Here is a 23,722-nt window from a genome sequence, read left to right on the forward strand (position 1 = left end):
TCAGGACTAAATCTAGAGTTGCCTCTCCCCTTGTGGGTTCCCGTACCAGCTGCTCCATGAAGCAGTCATTTAAAGTATCAAGAAATTTTATCTCTGCATTTCGTCCTGAAGTGAAATGTTCCCAGTCAATATGGGGATAATTGAAATCCCCCACTATTATTGAGTTCTTAATTTTGATAGCCTCTCTAATTTCCCTTAGCATTTCATCATCACTATCACCGTCCTGGTCAGGTGGTCGATAATAGATCCCTAATGTTATATTCTTATTACAGCATGAAATTTGTATCCATAGAGATTCTATGGAACATGCGGATTTGCTTAAGGTTTTTACTTCATTTGATTGTACATTTTCTTTCACATATAGTGCCACTTGCCCCCCCGCACGACCTGTTCTGTCCTTCCGATATATTTTGTACCCCGGAATGATTGTGTCCCATTGATTGCTCTCAGTCCACCAGGTTTCTGTGATGCTTATTATATCAATATCCTCAAAACTGGGAACATTTTCCAACAAGTTATGTACCCACCTTATAGTAGCTCCATTTAAGTTGTATTTTCCTAGTTTGTTTATGAGAAGGTTATGAGAGACAGTATCAAAATCCTTGCTAGAGGCAAGATATACCACATAGAATCATAGAATATCAGGGTTGGAAGGGACCAACCCCCTGCTCAAAGCAGGGCCAATCCCCAGACAGATTTTTACCCCAGATCCCTAAATGGTCCCCTCAAGGACTGAACAAACAACCCTGGGTTTAGCAGGGCAATGCTCAAACCACTGAGCTACCCCTCCCCCCCCCATCTACCGCTTCCCCCCATCCACAAGCCTTATTACCCTGTCAAAGAAAGCTATAAGGTTGGTTTGACATGCTGACTGTTACTTATCACCTTATTATCTTGTAGGTGTTTGCAAATTGATTGCTTAATTATTTGCTCCATTATCTTTCCAGGTACTGAAGTTAAGCTGAGTGGTATGTAATTCCCTGAGTTGTCCTTATTCCCCTTTTTATAGATGGGTACTACTTTGCCCTTTTCAGGTCCTCTGGAATCTCTCCTGTCTTCATGAGTTTTCGAAGATAAGATAATCACTAACGGCTCAGCTATCTCCTCAGTCAGCTCCTGATGAAGTGAGATACTTGGCATTGATCACAGCGCTAATCCCCAAGGCCTAAGCACAAGAATAGCAGCCTTTGGAAGTCATTTACACAATACTACTCAACCTTTCTCTGTTACCCAACAATAATTTTGGCTAAGATTCCACTACTTCCCCATATCTGAACTAGCAAGGGTGAAATAAAATCCAGAGAGGTAATGATCTTAGTGTTTCAGGGGCTTATGTCCCAACTTTCCTCTATCAAAACAAAAAAATGTAGTCCCATAATCAGGGCCCTACCAATTTTATAGCCGTGAAAAACATGTCACGGACCGTGAAATAAGCCTTTCCCCGTGAAATCTGATCTCCCCAAAATCAGCTGCATTGAGTAGGGACAGGACTTGTCCTTCCCCTGCAAGTTATCGGAGGGAGATCAGACGCACCACCATAGGCAGCGTAGAAGTGAGAGTGGGCTCCAGGCTTCTACCCCCCATGGCTCTGGTCAGGGCTGGGGGCTGCTTGGGCTTCAGCTGGGACTCGGGGCTTCCACCCCTATGGCTCCTGCCTGGGCTCAGAGACCTGGGCTGGGGGCTGCCACCCCCCACAGCTCCAGCCCCCGCAGATCCTGCCTGGGCTCTGGATGCTTGAGCTCTGGGGCTTCTGCTCCCTCTCCCCTGTGTCTCTTGCCCAGGATCAGGGACCTGGGCTGGGGGCTGCCACCCCCTGCAGTTCCAGCCAAGCTCAGGGCTCCCCCTCACCCCCCGACTCCTGTCCGAGCTCCAGCGCTGCTGCTGCCGTTTGTCCCCATCCCCCTCCCCCATGGCTCCTGCCCGGGCTCTTGGTGCTCAAGCTCCGGGGCTTCTGCTCCCTCCCCCAGTGGCTCCCGCCCGGGCTCAGCAACCTGAGCTGGGGGCTGCCACCCAGGACTCGGGGCTTTTGCCCCCCACAGCTCCTGCCCCGACTCTGAGCCACCCAGGTTCAGGGCTTCTATCCTCACTCCTGGCTCCTGCCCAGGCTTGGGCCTTCAGCACCTGCTGGGGTTCGGGGCTTCCACCTTGTGGCTCCTGCCAGGGCTGTGGCACCCATTTTTCAAATTGTCCAAGGCACTGGGCATGGGCCCCATGGACCAATGTGTTAATCCAGTACTGGCCCCAACTAGCAGGTAGGAGCCCTTAGTTGGGGTGCTCCCAGCAGCGCTGGGGATAGCTGACCTACCTCCACCTCTGGGAGCCTCTGCAGCTGCTGCCTTCAGAACTGAGCTCTGAAGGCAGCACAGAAGTGAGTATAGCAATCCTGTAACCCCCCTACAACAGCTTTGGGACCCCCTCCCACAATCCCTTTTTAGATCAGGACCCCACGGTTATAACACCCTGAAATTTCAGATGTAAACATCTGAAATTGTGAAACTGACCAATTTTAAGACCCTGAGGCTGTGAAATTGACCAAAGTGAACCATGAATTTGGTAGGACCCTACCCATAATGATGGGCATGTAGACATGCCATGTTCCAGGACTGTGGGTAACAATTTCCTAATCCTGTAAGAGGTGACCACAAGTCAAAAGGCTGCAATGCCCAAAGAAGCACTTGCAAACACTTTAAAGGACCTGCTCCACCTTGCAACATTACGGAAGCATCAGAGCCAAAACACTAAGGGAACCCTGAAGAAAACTATTTGTATCTTGTCACTATTCCTGTAAGCTGGGCACTGGCTCTCCCTGGGAAAACCTTTTGTATGCCACTACACATATATACTCAGAACGTCTCTTAACGTGTTTAGGAACCAATCATCAAACAACTTGTCCCTGCTACCTATGAAAGAGGACAGTAGGGAGGCAGAACGTAATTAGTCACATTAATCCTATGCCCTTCCCAGAGTCTAATACCTTATACCAATAGAAGCGCCATGTTGTGAAGAGAATCTAATAGTACTCAGAGGCTCAAACTCAAGTTGCCTGGTATAAGACTTCTCAGCATGCTCCAGACATTGGCAAGCATAGCCCGTTTTAGTGTTCAAACAATACCACACAGCTCCCAGGAAATCCTGACCAGAAATTTGTACTAATGTTTAATTCTCAGGTGCAGAATTGCAGAGATGACAGTATCTCAGATTGTTCCATCCCTGCTCCTGGTTCTGAATCTGCCCTGGTTAAGTTATGAGCCAATATTTTTACAGCTTACCGTCAATGTGCACAAAAGATGCTGTTTAATCAGGCGATTATACTCACCTGTGTAAGATGCTACATTTAACTTGCAGTGCACTTGTGAAATTCTGGGATAGAGAGTGTGAAACCATACCTGGACTTCTGAGGAGCTAGTTCCTGGACATGAGAGCTTGTGTCCCTTAGATCATACACCAGGATAGAGCCATTGACAAGCCCAGCATAGATATAATTGGTATCATCAAGGCACCAGCAGCAGCTCCACACAGGGCGGCCGGCATTGTATGACTGGACCACAGTATTTGTTGTCAAACTGTGGAGGCAAAGGAATATGTTGACAATGCAAACTTATACTGTGGGATGAGAAGACTCAGAGTAACACACCCAGCCAACAAATCTAGAATAAAACTCTGCCTAAGGAACTGAATAGTAGGCTGTTCCCCACTACAGATTTTAATCCCCATACTCCAGAAAAGAATCTGAATATAGCTAGTATATCACTGTCAAACTGTCAAAAAGTATAAAGATTTAGCATTCCACCAAAGCATATACAAATCACTTTATATTGGCTGCAGGGATAGGAGTTTCAGACAGATCCTAACTGCTTTGTTGGGAGAGCAGGGTTAAATTACTTGTCTGGAAATAGGAGGAGAAGGCATTGCACTGTGGTCCCAGAATACTGTATATCCCAGAAATTGGGAGCCTCATTCATTAGGATTCCTCACCTTGCTTAGTGATTCTCTTCTGCCTGTTTATTGGAGAGGGCTCAAGTTCTGAGAAACAGCATTTAACACATAAAGCAACTGATTTAAGCAAGTGTTAGAGAGTGAATAGGGTAAACAAAACAGTACAAGTACACACACACAAATATGAATGTCAAAAAATTCTTAATAGTTTGAAGAACACTGCCAGTGGGGGAGTGTATGCTGTGTTTGGGAGAAGGTAGAGGAGCTGAAACAACAGCTGAGGCTGGAGTCACTGAAGAAACTGGAAAGTAAAGTGGATTTTGCATGGAGGGATGTATCAGAGACATGTGGCAAATTGAGATCTAGTAGGGGTGAAAGATAAAGAGGATATCAAAAAAAGAGAATCTGTAGAGTCATTCACCCAAAACAGATATTCTGCACAGAAGGAACCACCGGGGGGGGGGGGGGGGGGGGGGGGGGGAGAGGCGGGGGGCCCTGATGAAGATTCCAATAGTTGGGAACCAGACAGCAGTGAGTTATGTAGAGAACAACGTGTTATGTTTTCTTCCACGTACCAGAACAGGAGATGTAACAAAAATCACAAAGCACATCCTGGAGAATTCTTATTAGGTGTATGCAAATGGCAACAAGTGATTAGAGAAGGGAGGTTGACACAGTCAAGCAACCTGAGGGACCAATGAAGGGAAAGCGAAGAGTAGGTTGAAGCAGGCAATCTTCTGAGAGAACATTCTGGTATCAAGCAAAAGTGAAGACTGGATACAACTTGTTGGAGACCAACTGATGGACGTATCAGTAGTGTAAAGAGGAAGGTTTGGGTATCAAGCACTGGTATAAATTCTGTGATGAGTGGCAACTACTTGCATTAAACTGTTTCCAATTATGCAAGAGTACCAACCTTACAGGCTCAGAACTTACACACTGGGTTTGAAGTAGGCAGGAAGGGGGAACTTGTTTAACTCAAAAGTATCTGACATATTCCACCATATAGACAATAGGAATGGGAAAAAACTTTCTTAACTGTGTATACATGTATGCCAAGAGCATGAAGAACTGGAAGAGACGTTGACCTCACACCCTAGAGGGCATAACTGTAGCCTGTCATAACTGAAAAGAGAAATGTTAAGTCGAGTAGCACTGGATCTCAAGATGTTTAGTCAGTCAGTGAGAAATACTGATATAGATAGTATGGAGTAAGGAGACAAAATACCCCAACATCACAATACTCAATGGGCATCTGCTACAGACTACCAGTACTGGAGGAATACATCCCACCTATCCTGTGGGATTCCTCTACCCCAGCATGTTCTTTTAAGTCTACCAGCCCAGCTGTAGAGATGTATTGTTCCTACATTATTGGGACAGCAGTTTTCAGAAGTGCTGCTTGGTGCTCTGTCCATGTGCTTCAAGTGTGTGCAGCTCAGCCTTGATTAGAAGTTTCAAATCAGAGCAACCTTCTGAGGAGTAGGGAACAGACAGAGGAAAATAGTAAAAACCCTGATCCTAGATCAAAGAGAATCAAGCAGGAAGTAAAAGTCACACTAGCAGATAACGTTACATCTGTACCACAAGATACAGCTGATCTGTGCTGTCTTACTTTCAAAGCTGTACCCAGAGATGCCACTGGGAGGAGGGACCAGGAAAAGGTAGGGCCATAGTCCCTTCCGCATTCAAGGGACTAAGAAGTGAGAACAATTCATCAGGTTAATGCCCACATTCCAGAAGACGGATGAAGCTCAAACTGAGATCTGTTCTCAACTCCCTGCAAGAAAGAAAAAATGGGTGCTCCAAAGCGCACACAGAGGTGAGCTAGAGATAAAGCCAAACCCTGGAAAATGTGAAGGGCAGATGGGGTGGACTGCCCCTGTTCAGCAGCAGCACACCTGGTAAGTTTGAGTGTGTGGTCCAAAGCAGCAGACAGCAGCAAGCCATCTGTTCGATTACTGAAGGCCAGTCCCCGGATCTGCTTACTGTGGATGGGAATGTACTGACTGCTCTTCAGGTTGGCAGCACTCATCATCTTAACGCCACAACCTGTCATGAAGAAAGGACAAAGCTGATCAGTCAGATACTGTGTATGCTGGTGACTACATCAAATTATTGGGGTGTCTGGCTTTAATCCATGGTCTCACTTCAGAGCTACAGTATCTATGCTGAACTTGTGGGGAGCAACGTGCACAGGAAGGGTAGGTATCTTGTTCTGGAGATCAATCACTACGGAACTCCTTATTCTGCTCCTCCAGGCGTTCTGGTCAGTGCGACAGAACTCATGAGAATTTCAGCATTAGTAACATGATCTGTCAGTTGCTCTCGACTCAGGTCCTAGACATTCTAGCCAAATTAAACAAATCCCAATGCTCAGTGTGGCTGGAGCTCTATACAGGATGATAATGAACTTTCAAAGAATAATTACCAGTAAACTGTTCACCTGTACTCTAAAAATGTCACTATACAGGAGTTGTATTCAGATATTACTGAGCCAGAGAGCTGTCACTATATAGAAGCTAAGATGACTAAGGTGAATTGAGAAGCTGTTCAGAAAGAAGAAAAGAAATTTGTTAGTCTCTAAGGTGCCACAAGTACTCCTGTTCTTCTTTTTTTAGAAAGAAGAGGAAGTCACTCACTTCATGCAGTAACTGACGTTCTTCGAGGTGAGTGTCCCTGTGGGTGCTCCACTCCAGGTCAAGGTGCATCCCTGCATCTTTGATCAGAGATTTTTGCAGCAGTTCCCGTACGGGCCTCGTGCGCTGCCAGTGCTTGAACAGCATGCGCACAGCCCTGACTCCTCAGTTCCTTTCTACAACGGAGCCTGCTCCAAACTCCAAAGTAGAGGGGAAGAGGATGAGTAGTTGAGCACCCACAGGGACACTCATCTCGAAGAGCATCAATTACTGCACAAGGTGAGCAACCTCCTCTTCTCCTTCGAGAGATGTCCCTGTGGGTGCTCCACTCCAGGTGACTGAAAAGCGGTATCTCTTAGGATGGTCAGGATTTCGGATCTGGTAAGAAAGATAAGGTAAGATAAGACAGCTCGACCTAGTCAGGTGTCCGATGAAGGACCCTGCATGAGAGCGTAATGTTTAGCAAACACAAGGTCCGACGCCCAAGTGGCCGCCTTACATATGTCGGAAAGCGGGACATTGCTGAGAAATGCTACGGAAGTGGACATGGATCTAGTAGAGCAGTGGTTTTCAAACTTTTTTCCTGGTGATCCAGTTGAAGAAAATTGTTGATGCCTGCGACCCAACGGAGTTGGGGATGAGGGTTTTGGGGTGTGGGAGGGGCTCAGGGCTGGGGCAGAGGGTTGGGGTGCAAGAGTGAGGGCTAGGGATGGGGCTGGGAATAAGGGGTTTGGGGGCTCAGGGTTGGGGTGCAGGAGCGGGTCAGGGCTCTGGGCTGGGGATGCAGGCTCTGGGGTGGGGCCGGGGATGAGGGGTTTGGGGTGCAGGAAGGGGCTCTGGGTTTGGAGGGGGCTCAGGGCTGAGGATTGGGGCACAGGTAGCTCCTGGTCAGCAGGGGTGCTAAGGCATACTTCCTGCCTGTCCTGGAACCGTGCACCACACTGCACCCCGAAAGCGGCTCTGCCCAGCTCTCGGCTACAGGCACAGCTGCCCACCCCACCCCCCAGCTCCCATTGGCCAGGAGCCAGTGCTTGGGGTGGCGGTAGTGCCTGGAGCCCCATGCCCGTCCCCCCAGGAGCCAGACCTGCTGCTGGCCACTTCCGGGGCACAGTGCACTGTCAGAACAGTTAGGGACTAGCCTGCCTTAGCCGGGCAGCACTGCCAACGGGACTTTTAATGGCCCGGTTGGTAGTGCTGACCAGAGCCGCTGCAACCCAGTGCCCTACATTCCGCGACCCAGTACTGGGTTGCAACCCGCAGTTTGAAAACCACTGTAGTAAAGTGTGCCTTAATTGCCATAGGAGGTTGGACTTGTTTCAATTGGTAACAGACGTATGCAGTCTGATATCCATTTGAATAGTCTCTGGGTGGAGATCGCTTTGCCCCGAGATTGTTGAGCGATAGATACAAAGAGCTTAAGGGTCTGTCTAAATGGCTTCGTTCTATCGCGATAGAAGGATAACGTTCTATGAACATCAAGTATGTGCATTGCTACCTCAAATGCATTAGCATGTGGTTTTGGGAAGAATGTTGGTAGGTGAATAGGTTCATATAGGTGAAAGGATGAATGCACCTTAGGAAGGAATTTAGGATGTGTACGAAGCGTAACTTTGTCTCTGAAGAAGGTAGTATAAGGAGGTTTGGCCATCAGCGCGCAGAATTCTCCCATGTGTCTGGCAGAGGTAATTTCTACGAAGAAAGCGGTTTTCATGGATAGGTGTAGAAAGGAGCAGGTAGCCAAGGGTCAAAGGGTTTGTATATCAAAGCTGTGAGGACCAGGTGTAGATCCCATGGCTCAGCTGGTAGTCTTATGTCCAGTGTGACAAAGTTCCTCCTCTATCTTGGTGGGTCCTGCACTTATTGGCGGATTTTCTTGCCTCAGAGATTCACCATGTGGGTTGGGGAACAGCCCAGAGACCTTCCCCTCTGGAAGAACCCACAGTCCAGGTCAATTGGGAGGTTTGGAGGGAACCTGAGCCCGCCCTCTACTCCGGGTTCCAGCCCAGGGCCCTGTGGACTGCAGCTGTCTATAGTGGCTCCTGTAACAGCTGCATGACAGCTACAACTCCCTGGGCTACTTCCCCATGGCCTCCTCCAAAAACCTTCCTTATTCTCACCACAGGACCTTCCTCCTGGTGGCTGATAACGCTTGTGCTCCTCAGTCCTCCAGCAGCACACCCCTCACTCTCAGCTCCTTGCGCCTCTTGCTTCCAGCTCCTCACACTCTCACCCTACAAACTGAAGTGAGCTCCTTTAAAACCCAGGTGCCGATTAGCCTGCCTTAATTGATTCTAGCAGCTTCTTAATTGGCTCCAGGTGTCCTAATTAGCCTGCCTGCCTGAACTGGTTTTAGCAGGTTCCTGATTACTCTAGTGCAGCCCCTGCTCTGGTCACTCAGGGAACAGAAAACTACTCATCCAGTGACCAGTATATTTGCCCTCTACCAGACTCCTGTACCCCACTGGTCTGGGTCTGTCACACCGGGTAGAGCGTTTGGATACCTTTGAGAAATCTTTTTGTGACAGGATGGGCAAAAACAGCAGCGTTATTTACCTCGTGGTGGAATGTTGTGATTGCCGCTAGGTGAACCTTTACCAAGCTAAGAGAAAGCCCGGTTATTTTGAGTTCTAGAAGGTAGTCTAGTATCAGAGGGGCGGAAGCCAGAGCGGTGTGTTTGGCAGAACACCAAGTGGTGAACCATTTCAATTTCTGCAGATAGGTAGTAAGTGTGGAGTGTGTCCTGCCATGTAATCAAACTGCCCGGACTTGCTCTAAGCATGCTTGTTTCTCATTAGAGAGCCATTGAGTAGCCATGCTTTGAAGTGATCTGAGCCCAACACTAATCTGAGAAAGCATCTGTGGGCAGGGTGTATAGAGACATGAAAATACGCATCCTGCAGGTCGAAGGCTAAAAACCAATCTCCCTGCTCCAATGCCGGAATGATTGTTGACAGGGTAACCATCCTGAATTTTTGTTTCTTGACTAACCTGTTTAGTTGTCAAAAATCGAGAATAGGTCACCATCCCCCACTTTTCTTTTCGGTCAAGAAATAGTGGGAATAAAATCCCTTCCCAGGGTGTGGAGTGGATACCTGCTTCACTGCTCCTGGTTGTAGAAGATGGTGCACCTCTTGACAGAGCTAGTGTTCGTGAGAGGGGTCCCTGAAGAGCGACGGGGAGGCGGGGTGGGGGCATGGAGAGGAAGGGGATAGTATAACCCGATTGGATGATTTCTAGGACCCATTTGTCCATAATGATAGCTTCACAATTGGTAAGGAATGGGAGCAGACTGTTTCCAAAAGGATGGATGATTGCAGTAGGCGCTGGAGTGGGTGGGAGATCTTCTATACCCTCGACCAAAGCTTCAAATCTGCTTGTTTGATGGAGGGGGTTGAGGTGCTGCAGATGGTGGAGGCGGCGTCATTGGGTTCTAGGTCTATGGCGTTGCTGTTGTGGATTGTAATGTCTTTGCTGTTGTTCGGTGTAGGAGGGATATCGTGGGCGTTGGTAAGGTTGATATCTGTCTTCTCTCATCCTTGTCCCTCGGCATTCATACACCTGCCACCTTAGTGTGGCACGCGAGTCCTTCATGGTATGTGTCATAACTATAAAGGGAAGGGTAACAGCTCTCCTGTGTACAATACTATAAAATCCCTCCTGGCCAGAGACTCCAAAATCCTTTTACCTGTAAAGGGTTAAGAAGCTCAGGTAACCTGGCTGACACCTGACCCAAAGGACCAATAAGGGGACAAGATACTTTCAAACCTTTTGTTTGTGCTCTTTGTTTTGGGGAGAGTTCGCTCTTGGAACTAAGAGGGACCAGACATCAATCCAGGCTCTCCAAATCTTTCTGAATAAGTCTCTCATATTTCAAACTTGTAAGTAAACAGCCAAGCAAGGCGTGTTAGTTTTATCTTTGTTTTCTCAACTTGTAAATGTACCTTTTACTAGGGCGTTTACCTCTGTTTGCTGTAACTTGGAACCAAAGGCTAGAGGGGGGTCCTCTGGGCTCTAAGTTTGATTACCCTGTAAAGTTATTTTCCATCCTGATTTTACAGAGATGATTTTTACCTTTTTCTTTAATTAAAAGCCTTCTTTTTAAGAACATGATTGATTTTTCCTTGTTTTTAGAGCCAAGGGGGATGGATCTTGATCCACCAGGAGTTGGTGGGAGAAAGGAGGGGGGATGGTTAATTTTTCCTTGTTTTAAGATCCAAGGGGTTTGGATCTGTATTCACCAGGGAATTGGTGAAGAGTCTCTCAAGGCTACCCAGGGAATGGAATTAGCACATTGGGAGTGGTGGCAGCGGACCAGATCTAAGCTGGTAGTTAAGCTTAGAAGTTTTCATGCAGGCCCCCACATCTGTACCCTAAAGTTCAGAGTGGGGAAGGAGCCTTGACAGGTACCGACTAGTCAGACGGCACTAATATCACAAACTATTGCTGCGGTGCCAATGCATCTGAATTTGGCACCGATGCTACAAGCTCCGCTGCCCGTGCTTCCCATGCCATACTTCTTGACACCAACCTCACGCGCGACACCCCCTTAGTCTATAGCACCTACATCATCAGCACCAGCTCAGCATGCGGCGTCTATGGTGCAGATACTGCCTAAGGCACCTATATCAGCACAGCACACAGTGCCACCGGTACAGATTGCGCCTCCTGCATCGGCACCGTCTCAATACACGGTGCCTTACATGCCTATAGTGCCTCACCATTCAGCACTGTCAGCCGCCGCACTGTCCAAGTTTCTCCACCATAGAGACCTGGCTATCTCTCCCACCATAGAATCTCCTCTACTAGGCACTGACCTCTCACTGGGATTGTCGGCACCTTACTTACAAATATCCCCTGCTCCCTCACACCTCTCGAGTGAGCAGGATGACAACAATGACATTTCTCCATGCTATTCTTCCCTTGTTAAGACACCTGTGACTGGCGGACATCTTAGATCCCGCTCCTCATATTCCAGGGAATTGCCACCCTGGTATGGCCACCCTTGGATGGGACCGCTCATACCCTTCCCCAGCCAATGGCAATACTGGAATCCCTGGGAATCTTATAAGAGACATTATAGCACTAATCCTACCTCCTTCAGAGAGGATCTTAGAACTCCTCCCCCAACCACAAACAATGATGCCAAGCTACGAGATGAACCAACAGCGCAGCCAGCAGAGGATGTCGCACCTGACACCTCTCCAGCTAATAAACGCTCATCTGTCTTGCCCAAGGAGGCTATTAGGCCTCTGCCACCACCAACAGCTGACGATTTCACACACTTCCAGGACTTGTTTAAAAGAGTTGCCAATGAGCTAAAGATTACACCAACACAGGTTACTGACATTTTATAACCCGCCACCTCTTCCAAAATGGGGCTATCATGGAACCAGCTAAAATCATATGGCAGCCCCTATACCCCCAAGCTGCAGGAGAGCGGACTGCAAATATTACATCCCCTCCAAAGGTTCTGAGTTTCTCTTTACACACCCTTCGCCCAATTCGTTGGTGGTTGAGGCGGCCAACCAGAAAAATAAACAGCAACATTTCCGGTCTCTCTCATCTGATAAGGATAGCAAGAGGATGGACTTATTTGGCCACAAAGTGTATTCATCTTCCACCGTACAATTTAGGGTGGCGAACTATGCAGCTCTGTTAAAGTATGAGCACAGGAACTACATTAAATTCATGGAATTTATTAATGACATTCCTGAGGCCAAGCGACAACAATTTAGGACAGATGATATCCTGTATGGCTCTTCAGGCTGCCCTTGATACTGCTGACACAGCCGCCAGATCCACCGCCACAGCCGTCGTCATGCAGCGAGCCTCATGGTTCGGCTCCTCCTTCCCACAGGAGATACAAAACACTGTCGAAGATCTCCCTTTCAATGGTGAGAAGCTATTTGCAGCAAAAACAAATGAGGTCTTCCATACTGTCAAGGCTCCTTTCCCACTCTGAACTTTAGGGTACAGATGTGGGGGCCTGCATGAAAACCTCTAAGCTTAACTACCAGCTTAGATCTGGTCCGCTGCCACCACTCCCAATGTGCTAATTCCCTTCCCTGGGTAGCCTTGGGAGACTCTTCACCAGTTCCCTGGTGAATACAGATCCAAACCCCTTGGATCTTAAAACAAGGAAAAATTAACCATCCCCCCTCCTTTCTCCCACCAACTCCTGGTGGATCAAGATCCATCCCCCTTGGCTCTAAAAACAAGGAAAAATCAATCACGTTCTTAAAAAGAAGGCTTTTAATTAAAGAAAAAGGTAAAAAACATCTCTGTAAAATCAGGATGGAAAATAACTTTACAGGGTAATCAAACTTAAAGAGCCCAGAGGAACCTCCTCTAGCCTTAGGTTCAAAATTACAGCAAACAGAGGTAAACGCCCTAGTAAAAGGTACATTTACAAGTTGAGAAAACAAAGATAAAACTAACACACCTTGCTTGGCTGTTTACTTGTAAGTTTGAAATATGAGAGACTTGTTCAGAAAGATTTGGAGAGCATGGATTGATGTCTGGTCCCTCGAGTCCCAAGAGCGAACAATCACCAAAACAAAGAGCACAAACAAAGGATTTGAAAGTATCTTGTCCCCTTATTGGTCCTTTGGGTCAGGAGTCAGCCAGGTTACCTGAGCTTCTTAACCCTTTACAGGTAAAAGGATTTTGGAGTCTCTGGCCAGGAGGGATTTTATAGTATTGTTCACAAGAGGGCTGTTACCCTTCCCTTTATAGTTATGACAGTACTGGGTTCTTGTTGGTGACTGACTGTGCCACATTGGAGGCAGGCAACTCAAAGCCTTGAGCCTTGGCACCGAAGTCTGCAGCCGCCGACGCACAGTCAGTGCCGAAGATGCCAGGAGAAGTGTATGTGCTGAGCCATGGAGCAGCCAGCACTGACAGAGCTGAAGTTATCAGCGATTGCTTGGAAGATGTGTGCCCCCTGAGAGGGGAGGAAGCCAATCATTTCTTTGCCATTTTTTTTATCCTGTGAGGATTTCGGTGGTGAATTCTGTTGGGAGGAAAACTGCTGGCCCAGATCCAATGCTTGTCTGAGGGACTTTTCCAGGAGGATGAGCTTCAGTCTGAGGTCTCTGTCCTTGTGGGGCCAGACTTTAAGTTTACTACAGTGTATGCATTTTTGGGGTACATAGGATTCCCCCAAACATTGTACGCACTGAGAATGGCCATCAGAAATGGGGATGGAGTCTCTGCAGGTTATGCATCTCTTGAAGCCTGGTGAACCAGGCATATCGGGAGTCACTAACTCTGAGGTAAATAATTTTTTTTTTTTATAGGAGGGAATAACAAACTTATTTAGATAAGTAACAAAAACTAATTAACTACTAAAACTGTATTTAAATAATGGCTATAAGAGTGAAACTATATATATATATATAGAGAGAGAGATACCTATCTCATAGAACTGGAAGGGACCCTGAAAGGTCATCAAGTCCAGCCCCCTCCCTTCACTAGCAGGACAAAGTACTGATTTTGCCCTAGATCCCTAAGTGGCCCCCTCAGGGACTGAACTCACAACCCTGGTTTAGCAGGCCAATGCTCAAACCACTGAGCTATCCCTTCCCCCTGCTAAACTCTGTCTCTGGCTGGGGATGGTAGAGAAGGAACTGAGGAGCCTGGGCCGTGCACACACTGTTCAAGCACTGAGAGCGTGCAAGGTAGGCACCGCGCATGCGCGAACCGTACAGGAACTGCTGCAAACATCTCTGATCGAAGGCACAGGGACGCACCTTGACCTGAAGAGGAGCACCCACAGGGACATCTCTCGAAGGAGAAGTCTAAGATCCCAAATCATTAACCACATAAAATAATTTATCAGAGGGGTAGCCATGTTAGTCTGGATCTGTAAAAAATGACAAAGAGTCCTGTGGCAGCTTATACACTAACAGATGTATTGGAGCTAAGCTTTCATGGGTGAATACCCACTTCGTCAGATGAATGTACATTCATCTATAAGGTGCCACAGGACTCTGTCACTTTATAAAATAATTTGTACTTCAAATGTCATTCAGAGAATGTCAAAGCTCTTTGCAATGAAAGCCGGTATGACTGTGTACCTATTTTACAGACAAGAAATTGCTCAGAGAAGACAAGCAACTTGCCCAAGGTCACACAGCAAGTCAGAAGCAGAGTTATGACTACAACACAAAGGGGTTCCCAGTCCTCTTCACCCACAGGGTAATACTGCCTCTGTACATATACGCACTTAGTTACAAATGTATTCAAAAACAATATTTGAACATCTGTTCCCACATTTACTGGCCAATCCATGCTTCTGAATCTGATGTTTTCTGGATGAGAAATTGCATTTAAAGCTTTTTCCTGATTCCCATAGGTGCATGTCTCCAGCTCTTGCAAGGGAATCCTCTCTGTGAGAAGCATCATACAGGTCTTTCTGCACCCCCAAGGAGGTGGTGTTTCAGAAAGAAGAGGCAGAGCTGTAAAGATCAATTACTGGGCGAGTACAATTACCAGCTGCCAATGGGGAGGTAAATTACACTACTGGGAAAAAGCTGAGTTGGGGTCAGGTGGAATGTGACAGTCATATTAGTGAGGGAATGTCCCCAATCCACAAGGGGGCTGTATGGGTGGGGCTGAGGAATAGGAAGAAAGAGCAGAGAACATTTAACTTTTGTAAGCCAGAGAGTCTTTAATTACTTGCTGACTTACCAGGAATAAGTGTAGCCTGCGGAGAGGGCTGTGACACCACAAGACAGCTCAGTGAGTCACAGTAAGCCATAACCCGGCAGCTCCCTGACTGAGAAACCAGGAAGGCCTTCTCAAAGTGGTATTTGTGCTGGCTCTGACTGGAGGAGAGACCGCCTGGGAAACAGGAACGGGAGCTGCCAGGTTGCTGAGAGGCGCTAGTGGTGTGCTGGGCCATCAGTGCTTTCAGCTCCTGAAAAGAAAGGGGACAGAGCTTTACTACTCCACTGCAGTTGTAACTCAGTGTGCTGTGTATTAGGGCTAATCTACACTAGAAGTGCTGCAGCTGTACCGCTGTAGCGCGTCCAGTGAAGAAGCTCTATGCTGATGGGAGAGAGCTCTCTCGTTGGCATAATAAATCCACCTCCACAAGAGGCAATAGCTATGTCAGTGGGAGAAGGACTCCCGCCGACATAGCGCTATCCACACTGATGCGTAGGTCGGTGTAATTTACTTCACTCAGGGGGGTGGCTTATTCACACTCGAGCAACACAAGTTAGTGGTAGTGTAGACCTGGCCTTCATTTCTGCTTGCAGATCCAGGAGTCTGATACGCCTCACAGGCAGGGATATGGGAACACTACTGTACTCCATTTCCATGCTACTACTGGAGTGCTAGATTTCCAGTTTACTCTGACTGTAAGTACAATAGAAACCTGCAGACTACTCCAGCAAGCTCTGTTGAAATCTTTAGCCAAAATCTCTTAATATTATGTGTATTAGAACCCAGTAAGAAAAGGAGACCCATGGGCACACATAAAATCCAATCACCACCAGGTCAACAATGTTTAGAAAAGAATGAGTCACCTAGTACTAAACTCAGAGCAGAATTACAATTAAAAAAACAACCAATTAGAACCAGTTTCAAGAGAGCATCCCAAAAGGAATGAAAATCCTTGGTTTCAATGTTAGAAGTGTCCAGGAATTTCCCACCATGAAAATAGGTCAGTTCCTTCAATCTGCACTACACCCTGGTCTTTATAATCCTAGCCAGCAGAGATTCCAGGAATGAATGAATTTTGTAAGAACCCAAAACTTGTTCACTTTCTCCAAAACCAAAGAACTATGCTTCAAAACGTTCAGTACAGTAGCTCTCAAAAGAGTGACCTTTAATCCAACAAAGGAAGAGCCACTTTCACACTACTGAAATGCAAAGCCTCAGACAGTGTGTTAATATAATAGATGTTCACTGGATAATTTTCCTCCTCACAAAGATCATCCACAGGAAGTGTGAGGGTATGGCCATTTTGAACATTATAACTGACAAGAATGCTGCCCAAATGGTTATAACCCAACCCAAGGTCATGACCACCAGCACTAATCCCATGATGCTATACTATTACATAGATATTTACAAATACCTAAAGCAGACAGATAAAGAGAGATGGGGCCTGCTTTCCACAGCTTGGATAACTTAAGATATACTCCAAATACAGTATACTGTCTGCAAAACAATTAAGCACCATAGAAATGAGATTATAGATTTAAAAATCTCCAAGCTCCTAACGTATGCATTAACGTAGCTTTAATAATTGCACCAACTAATTTCGCTCAAACCAGAACTAGTCAACAGCAAACAGTTCTAAAAAGACAAACATTAAAAGAAAATAGGATTTTCAAGGTCAAACTAATTTATAATTATCTCAAGCCAAAAAAACCTTTTTCCTAAAAGTGTTTGAGAGCTTAAAAATAGGTTTCACTTCACATCTTCCAGAAGCCTTCTCTGATTTGCCTCAAAAACTTTCCAGATTCTACCCCAGCATAAGACCAAACATGTGACATTTCAGGAGGATTGGAGTAGCAACAGGCAAAGACAGGAAGATTTGGGGAGGGGAAGGAGGCCATAATGATGTTAATGGAAAGTTTAATTTCATCTTTAACTAGAGAGAGCGGTGTCTTTCAGAGAAAGATGCAGGTAATTAAAAAAACAAAAAAAAACAGAAGTGACAAGTTTTCACCACATTAAAGATTTTATTCAAAAGCTCACCAGTTAATTATTTTTAAAGCCAGGAAGATAAGGAAACTAGGGAGGAGAGGGGATTAACCAGATTTCCCACAATAAAAAGATACCTAACCCTTCCTGTCACCTGAGTTGAGCCATTCAGAGAGAGAAAATTTAGTTGAGCAGAAACAATAAAGTGACTGGGAAATGTTCCATCAAATAGTTGATATATTAAAGCAGTGGTCACCAACCGGTTGATCACGATCGACTGGTCGATCCTGGAGATTCTCCCAGTCGATCACTATTTCTGGTGGTGTAATTAGACTGCCCGCTGCCGCTAAGCCAGGGTCCCTGCCTATCCCGGCCCCACTCTACTCCCAGAAGTGGCCCCAGGGGGAGGGGAAGGGGAGGACAGGGGTTTCCATGTGTTGCTCCTGCCTGCAAACACTGCCCCCGCAGCTCCCATTGGCTGGGAATGGGGAACTGTGGCCAATGGGAGCTGTGGGGGTGGTGCCTGTGCAGGGGGGCAGTGCACAGAGCCATGTGCCCCCGCAGGGGCATGTTGGCCCCTTCCGGGAGCAGCATGGGGCCGGAGCTGCCCAAGGTAAGTGTCGCCCCCTTCAATGGGCAGGTTCTGAATGGCTCTGCAGCATTAAGACCAGGAGTAGCATGAATACAGCAGGCCCAGCATTTCTCTTCCACCACTCAACCTGCAGCCTCCCAGAGCCAGCCCCCTTACTCCCTCCTACATCCCAAGCCCCTGCCCCAGCCCTGAGCCCCTTCCTAGAGCCAGCACCCCATGCCCACTCTTTCACTCCATACCCCCTGCGTCAGCACTGACCCCCTTCCCAGAGGCAGCACCCTGTACCTCCTCCTGCATCCCAACACTCTGCCCCAGCCCGGAGCCCCCTCCTACACCCAAAATCCCTCCCAGAGCCCGCACCCCCTCCTGCACCCCAACCCCCTGCCCCAGGTTCAGCCCAGAGCCCCCTTCCACACTGCAAACCCCTTGGCCCCAGCCCAGAGCCTGCACCCCCTCCCAAACTCCAACCCCCTGCCTCAGCCCGGTGAAAGTGAGTGAGGGTGGAGGAGAGCGAGCGACGGAGGGAGGGGGGGATGGAGTGAGTAAGGCAGGGCTTCAGGGAAGGGGCGGGGTACATCCTGGGCTGCCCTTAAATTCAAAAAGTTATCTTGGGCATAAAAAGGCTGGAGACTATGGTGTTAAAATGTCATCATTGAGCTTAGCATTAACAGATCAATGTGATAAATAGGGGACAGAATTCACACCTCTTAAGAGCTATTGTGGCAGTCTCTGTTTTCAGACTCAGGAAGACAGCACTGCATCAGTTCATATTTGGTTCCCTGCTGGAAGATTTTTTCCCCCTCCCCACCACCAGGATGTCTAGAAACTTTCAGCAGAATATTTTAAAAATTCAAATCTCAATATTGTGGGGCACAATATATATACCCAGAGGGTTGGCATTTGACACCACTGTTTTAGATGTACATAAGCAAGGTGCTGTATATTCCGTGTCTTGTGCATTGTTTGTAGAATCTACTCCTTGCTACAGAACTGTACTCCACAATTTAAATTTTCATTAAAAACCTCCACACATTTCAAGCCCTTACAGTTATGACAGTAACTCTGAAAATATAAATGAAGCAAGGTCATCGTTTTGAGTCTGAAACAATAGCTTGGGAAGTGTGAGCTGCCCCATTCATCTCAAAGGACTGAAAGCTCTGAAATCTTGTGATGACAATTTAAAGTGTTAACACTAATTACACTGGTCTACAATATTTGAGAAGTCGTCTGCTTCAGAGATAAAATGTGCTATTTATTATGTATTTTGATGTGCTGAATTCAAATATGACAATTAAAACAACTGATTGGCTACTGTTTCTAAGATATTTAAGAATTTACATTTTATGTCTATGTATATTGTGTAGATAGTAGAGTTTTAATCATAAATTGTAAATTGTAAACCTAAGTCTTTTCATGTGTTTATGGTTGCTTTACAAGATAATATTTCACCTGTCCTGTTTATGTAACACTTTAAAAATCAGCAATAGGGTTATATAAATAAAATTTATTATGAAACAAAAGGCAAAAAACTATTATGTACATAGTTTAGTCCTATTCAGTGTCTACTCGGTGCTTCTTGGCTTGTCTCTTGTATTCATTAAATGGAGCATCTCTTGTCACTGTCCAGCAATAGTCTGCAAGCATTGATGGGCTCCATTTGCCCTGATAGCGTTTCTCCATTGTTGCAATGTCCTGGTGAAATCGCTCACCCTGCTCATCGCTCACTGCTCCGCAGTTTGGTGGGGAAAAAAATCTAGATGAGAGTGCAAAAAATGTATCTTTAGTGACATGTCGCAACCAAGGCTTTTGTATGCCTTGAGGAGGTTGTCTGCCTTGTTGTTTCCGAGAAACTTTATTGCCACTAACTGGAAGGCTTTCCATGCCGTCTTTTCCTTGCCACGCAGTGCATGGTTAAATGCATCATCTCGAAGAAGTTCACGAATCTGAGGACCAACAAAGATACCTTCCTTTATCTTAGCTTCACTTAACCTTGGAAATTTTCCACGGAGGTACTTGAAAGCTGCTTGTGTTTTGTCAATGGCCATGACAAAGTTCTTCATCAGACCCAGCTTGATGTGTAAGGGTGGTAACAAAATCTTCCTTGATTCAACAAGTGGTGGATGCTGAACACTTTTCCTCCCAGGATCCAATGACTGTCGGAGTGGCCAATCTTTCTTGATGTAGTGGGAATCTCTTGCACGACTATCCCATTTGCAGAGAAAACAGCAGTACTTTGTGTATCCAGTCTGCAGACCAAGCAAGAGAGCAACAACCTTCAAATCGCCACAAAGCTGCCACTGATGTTGGTCATAGTTTATGCTCCTCAAAAGTTATTTCATGTTGTCATAGGTTTCCTTCATATGGACTGCATGACCAACTGGAATTGATGGTAAAACATTGCCATTATGCAGTAAAATGGCTTTAAGACTCGTCTTCGATGAATCAACGAACAGTCTCCACTCATCTGGATCGTGAACGATGTTGAGGGCTGCCATCACACCATCGACGTTGTTGCAGGCTACAAGATCTCCTTCCATGAAGAAGAATGGGACAAGATCCTTTTGATGGTCACGGAACATGGAAACCCTAACATCACCTGCTAGGAGATTCCACTGCTGTAGTCTGGAGCCCAACAGCTCTGCCTTACTCTTGGGTAGTTCTAAATCCCTGACAAGGCCATTCAGTTCACCTTGTGTTATGAGGTGTGGTTCAGAGGAGGAGGATGGGAGAAAATGTGGGTCCTGTGACATTGATGGTTCAGGACCAGAAGTTTCATCCTCTTCCTCGTCTGACTCAAGTGAGAATGATTCTGGTGCATCAGGAACCGGCAGACCTTCTCTGTGGGATACTGGGCGTATAGCTGATGGAATGTTTGGATAATGCACAGTCCCCTTTTACTTCTTTGACACACCTTTCCCAACTGGAGGCACCATGCCGAAGTAACATGATCTGTTGGCTCTCTCCAAATCATTGGCACTGCAAAAGGCATAGATTTCCTTTTCCTGTTCAACCACTGGTGAATATTTGTTGCACAAGTGTTGCAGCATATGTGTGAGGCCCACCTCTTGTCCTGATCTCCAATTTTGCAGCCAAAATAAAGGTGATAGGCTTTCTTAACCATAGTGGTTATATTGCACTTTTGTGATGCAAAAGTCACTTCTCCACAAACACAGCAGAAGTTATCTGCACTGTTCACACAAGTACGAGGCATCTCTGCTCACTTTGGCTAAACAGAAATGTGTCCCTTTGCAAAATCAAACACTGACAAATAAGAGAGCACAACACTGTACGATTTCTAGAGCTGATATAGGGCAATTTGTTCAGCAGAGTGATGTAAGCTTTGTTATGATTGCATCACTCATGACTTCTAGGAATAACATGATGCAATTCATATCATGTACGACACAATACCAGCTTCAGATTGCATCATTCATTGTTCTGCCTAAAAAGCAAGTACTGTCCAAACCCAGTCATAGATTTATTCATAGATCCAGTCAAAGATGTATTTTAGTCATTTCTGGTTTAAATTGAGATCCTTTCCCTTTATAACTCACTTATCCTCCGCCATTCCCAAGTCAAGGGTCGTATATACTGACCCCATCGCATATCTTGAAAACTAGAGCCAATCAACAATTTTAAGCATCATTTTCGTTCTCAGTGACCCAGAATTAGTAAAGTTTGACTACATTTATTTCAGAAGCATTTTGGCTGAAGAGCAGTGTTATTTAAGTGCTGATATTTTAGCACAAAATATCCAGATGGCATGCTTAATTCCACACTCCCACATACATATTTTCTGATTTACAAATTAGACTGCTGCACAATTTTCAGTCTGCCACAGAATCCAGGAATCTTGCTAAAGAATTAAGTTTCAGCTTGCCACGGTGAACAAGGGGCTATGCAATTAAGGTAGCCTTTTCTTACTGTAAATGCACAAGCAGCTAATACTTTTAATTAGAACTTCACAAAATGTTATTATATACAGTGGTTAAACTACAATAAAAGTCAAGATGAGTGCACATATGCACTCAGGAACTCGATTTTAACACCAGAAGTATGACTTTATAAAAACTGAAATGCTTAAGAATTTCTATTTAAATAGTACTCTCACTTTAATCTTAGAAAATTCTAATACCAAATCTAATCTATTACTGTAAAGGGTTTCAACACTGATTTTGATAATCCAGTTTAAAATGATGGATATCAGCAACAAAAAAGTAGCTTATACAGTAACTTTAAAAAGGGGAAATTTATATTAGTTTCCATTAAGATTCCTATAAGTATATGACATTGTCCTATATCTACTGGTTTTGTACCAACTATATTTCCCCAAGAAACTTCCATGCAGTTAGAGAATTTTCTATTATTGAATATATTCTTTATATTTTTAAATAGATTCATAATAAGAGCTTCTGTGTTTACATTATACTTAATTTTTATAAGCTTAATTACATCATAGCTTTTTATGCCATTTAGATACGTCCAAGTGTTCAGTAACACTATTCTTATTAAAATACAAGTTGCATATTTCACTACATAATCTCAAATTAAACATATAGCACTCTTCAGAGAATATCAGGGTTGAAAGGGACCTCAGGAGGTCACCTAGTCCAACCCCCTGCTCAATCCCCAGAAAGATTTTTACCCAAGATCCCTAAATGGCCCCACAACCCTGGGTTTAGCAGGCCAATGCTCAAATCACTGAGCTATCCCTCCCAGTCTTATTCCATATACTCATAGTATAAGGCTACACAAATCACATAGGACTCCCATTCTGAACTTTCCGCCAAATGAATGAAGTGAAGGATAAATATTTACTGCACTTTAATGTTGGTGTGTAATTTTAGACACTTTGATGCCACAGTGAAGAATGTAGTATAAATACTAAGATATGGCTTGAGTATGTGTGGTAATTAATCTGTATAGTATTTCTGACACTTATCCTATTGGCGCTTTAGTCTGTATGCTTCGTCAATGTAAAAACTCAACAGAACTGCAGAAAGACAGTGTCCATGTTGAACCAGATCCTCTCATTAGCTCATATGTGACATGCAATCTGACATAGGAATTCAGCCAATTAATTTGTGAAGCCTTGTGTCATGGTCATGTTGGCAGACTGTAGCACCGCAGGTGCCACCTAATCCCACAGATATGCCTGACTAACCTAATTGCCTTCTATGAGGACATAACTGACTCTGTGGATGAGGGGAAAATAGTGGATGTATTATTCCTTGACTTTAGCAAAGCTTTTGATACGGTCTCCCACAGTATTCTTGCCACCAAGTTAAAGAAGTATGGGCTGGATGAATGGACTATAAGGTGGATAGAAAGCTGGCTAGATCGTCGGGCTCAACGGGTAGTGATCAACGGCTCCATGTCTAGCTGGCATCCAGTTTCAAGTGGAGTGCCCCAAGGGTCGGTCGTGGGGCCGGTTTTGTTCAATATCTTCATTAATGATCCGGAGGATTGCGTGGACTGCACTCTCAGCAAGTTTGCAGATGACACTAAACTGGGAGGAGTGGTAGATATGCTGGAGGGTAGGGACAGGATACAGAGGGACCTAGACAAATTAGAGGATTGGGCCAAAAGAAACCTGATGAGGTTCAACAAGGACAAGTGCAGAGTCCTGCACTTAGGACGGAAGAATCCCATGCACTGTTACAGACTAGGGACCGAACGGCTAGGAAGCAGTTCTGCAGAAAAGGGCCTAGGGGTCACCATGGACGAGAAGCTGGATATGAGTCGACAGTGTGCTCTGGTTGCCAAAAAGGCTAACGGCATTTTGCGCTGTATAAGTAGGGGCACTGCCAGCAGATCGAGGGACATGATCATTCCCCTCTATTCAACATTGGTGAGGCCTCATCTGGAGTGTCCAGTTTTGGGCCCCACACTACAA

The 23,722-nt window shown here is 45.7% G+C and overlaps 1 protein-coding gene across 2 annotated transcripts in view; it reads right to left on the reverse strand.

The window, feature by feature from the left end:
• The window catches only part of RFWD3 (ring finger and WD repeat domain 3), a 63,615-nt gene that overhangs the window by 18,635 nt on the left and 21,258 nt on the right, over positions 1-23,722 (reverse strand). For both annotated transcript variants that reach the window (XM_034788455.1, XM_034788454.1), the window contains exons 8-10: positions 15,267-15,495; positions 5,838-5,988; positions 3,387-3,563 (exon numbers count right to left, since the gene is read on the reverse strand). In XM_034788455.1, coding sequence (XP_034644346.1) covers positions 3,387-3,563; positions 5,838-5,988; positions 15,267-15,495 — 557 coding nt within the window. The remainder of the gene's footprint in view (positions 1-3,386; positions 3,564-5,837; positions 5,989-15,266; positions 15,496-23,722) is intronic.

Source organism: Trachemys scripta, chromosome 13 (genome assembly GCF_013100865.1).
Source record: "Trachemys scripta elegans isolate TJP31775 chromosome 13, CAS_Tse_1.0, whole genome shotgun sequence".
In the NCBI taxonomy this organism is placed as follows: Eukaryota; Metazoa; Chordata; order Testudines; family Emydidae; genus Trachemys; species Trachemys scripta.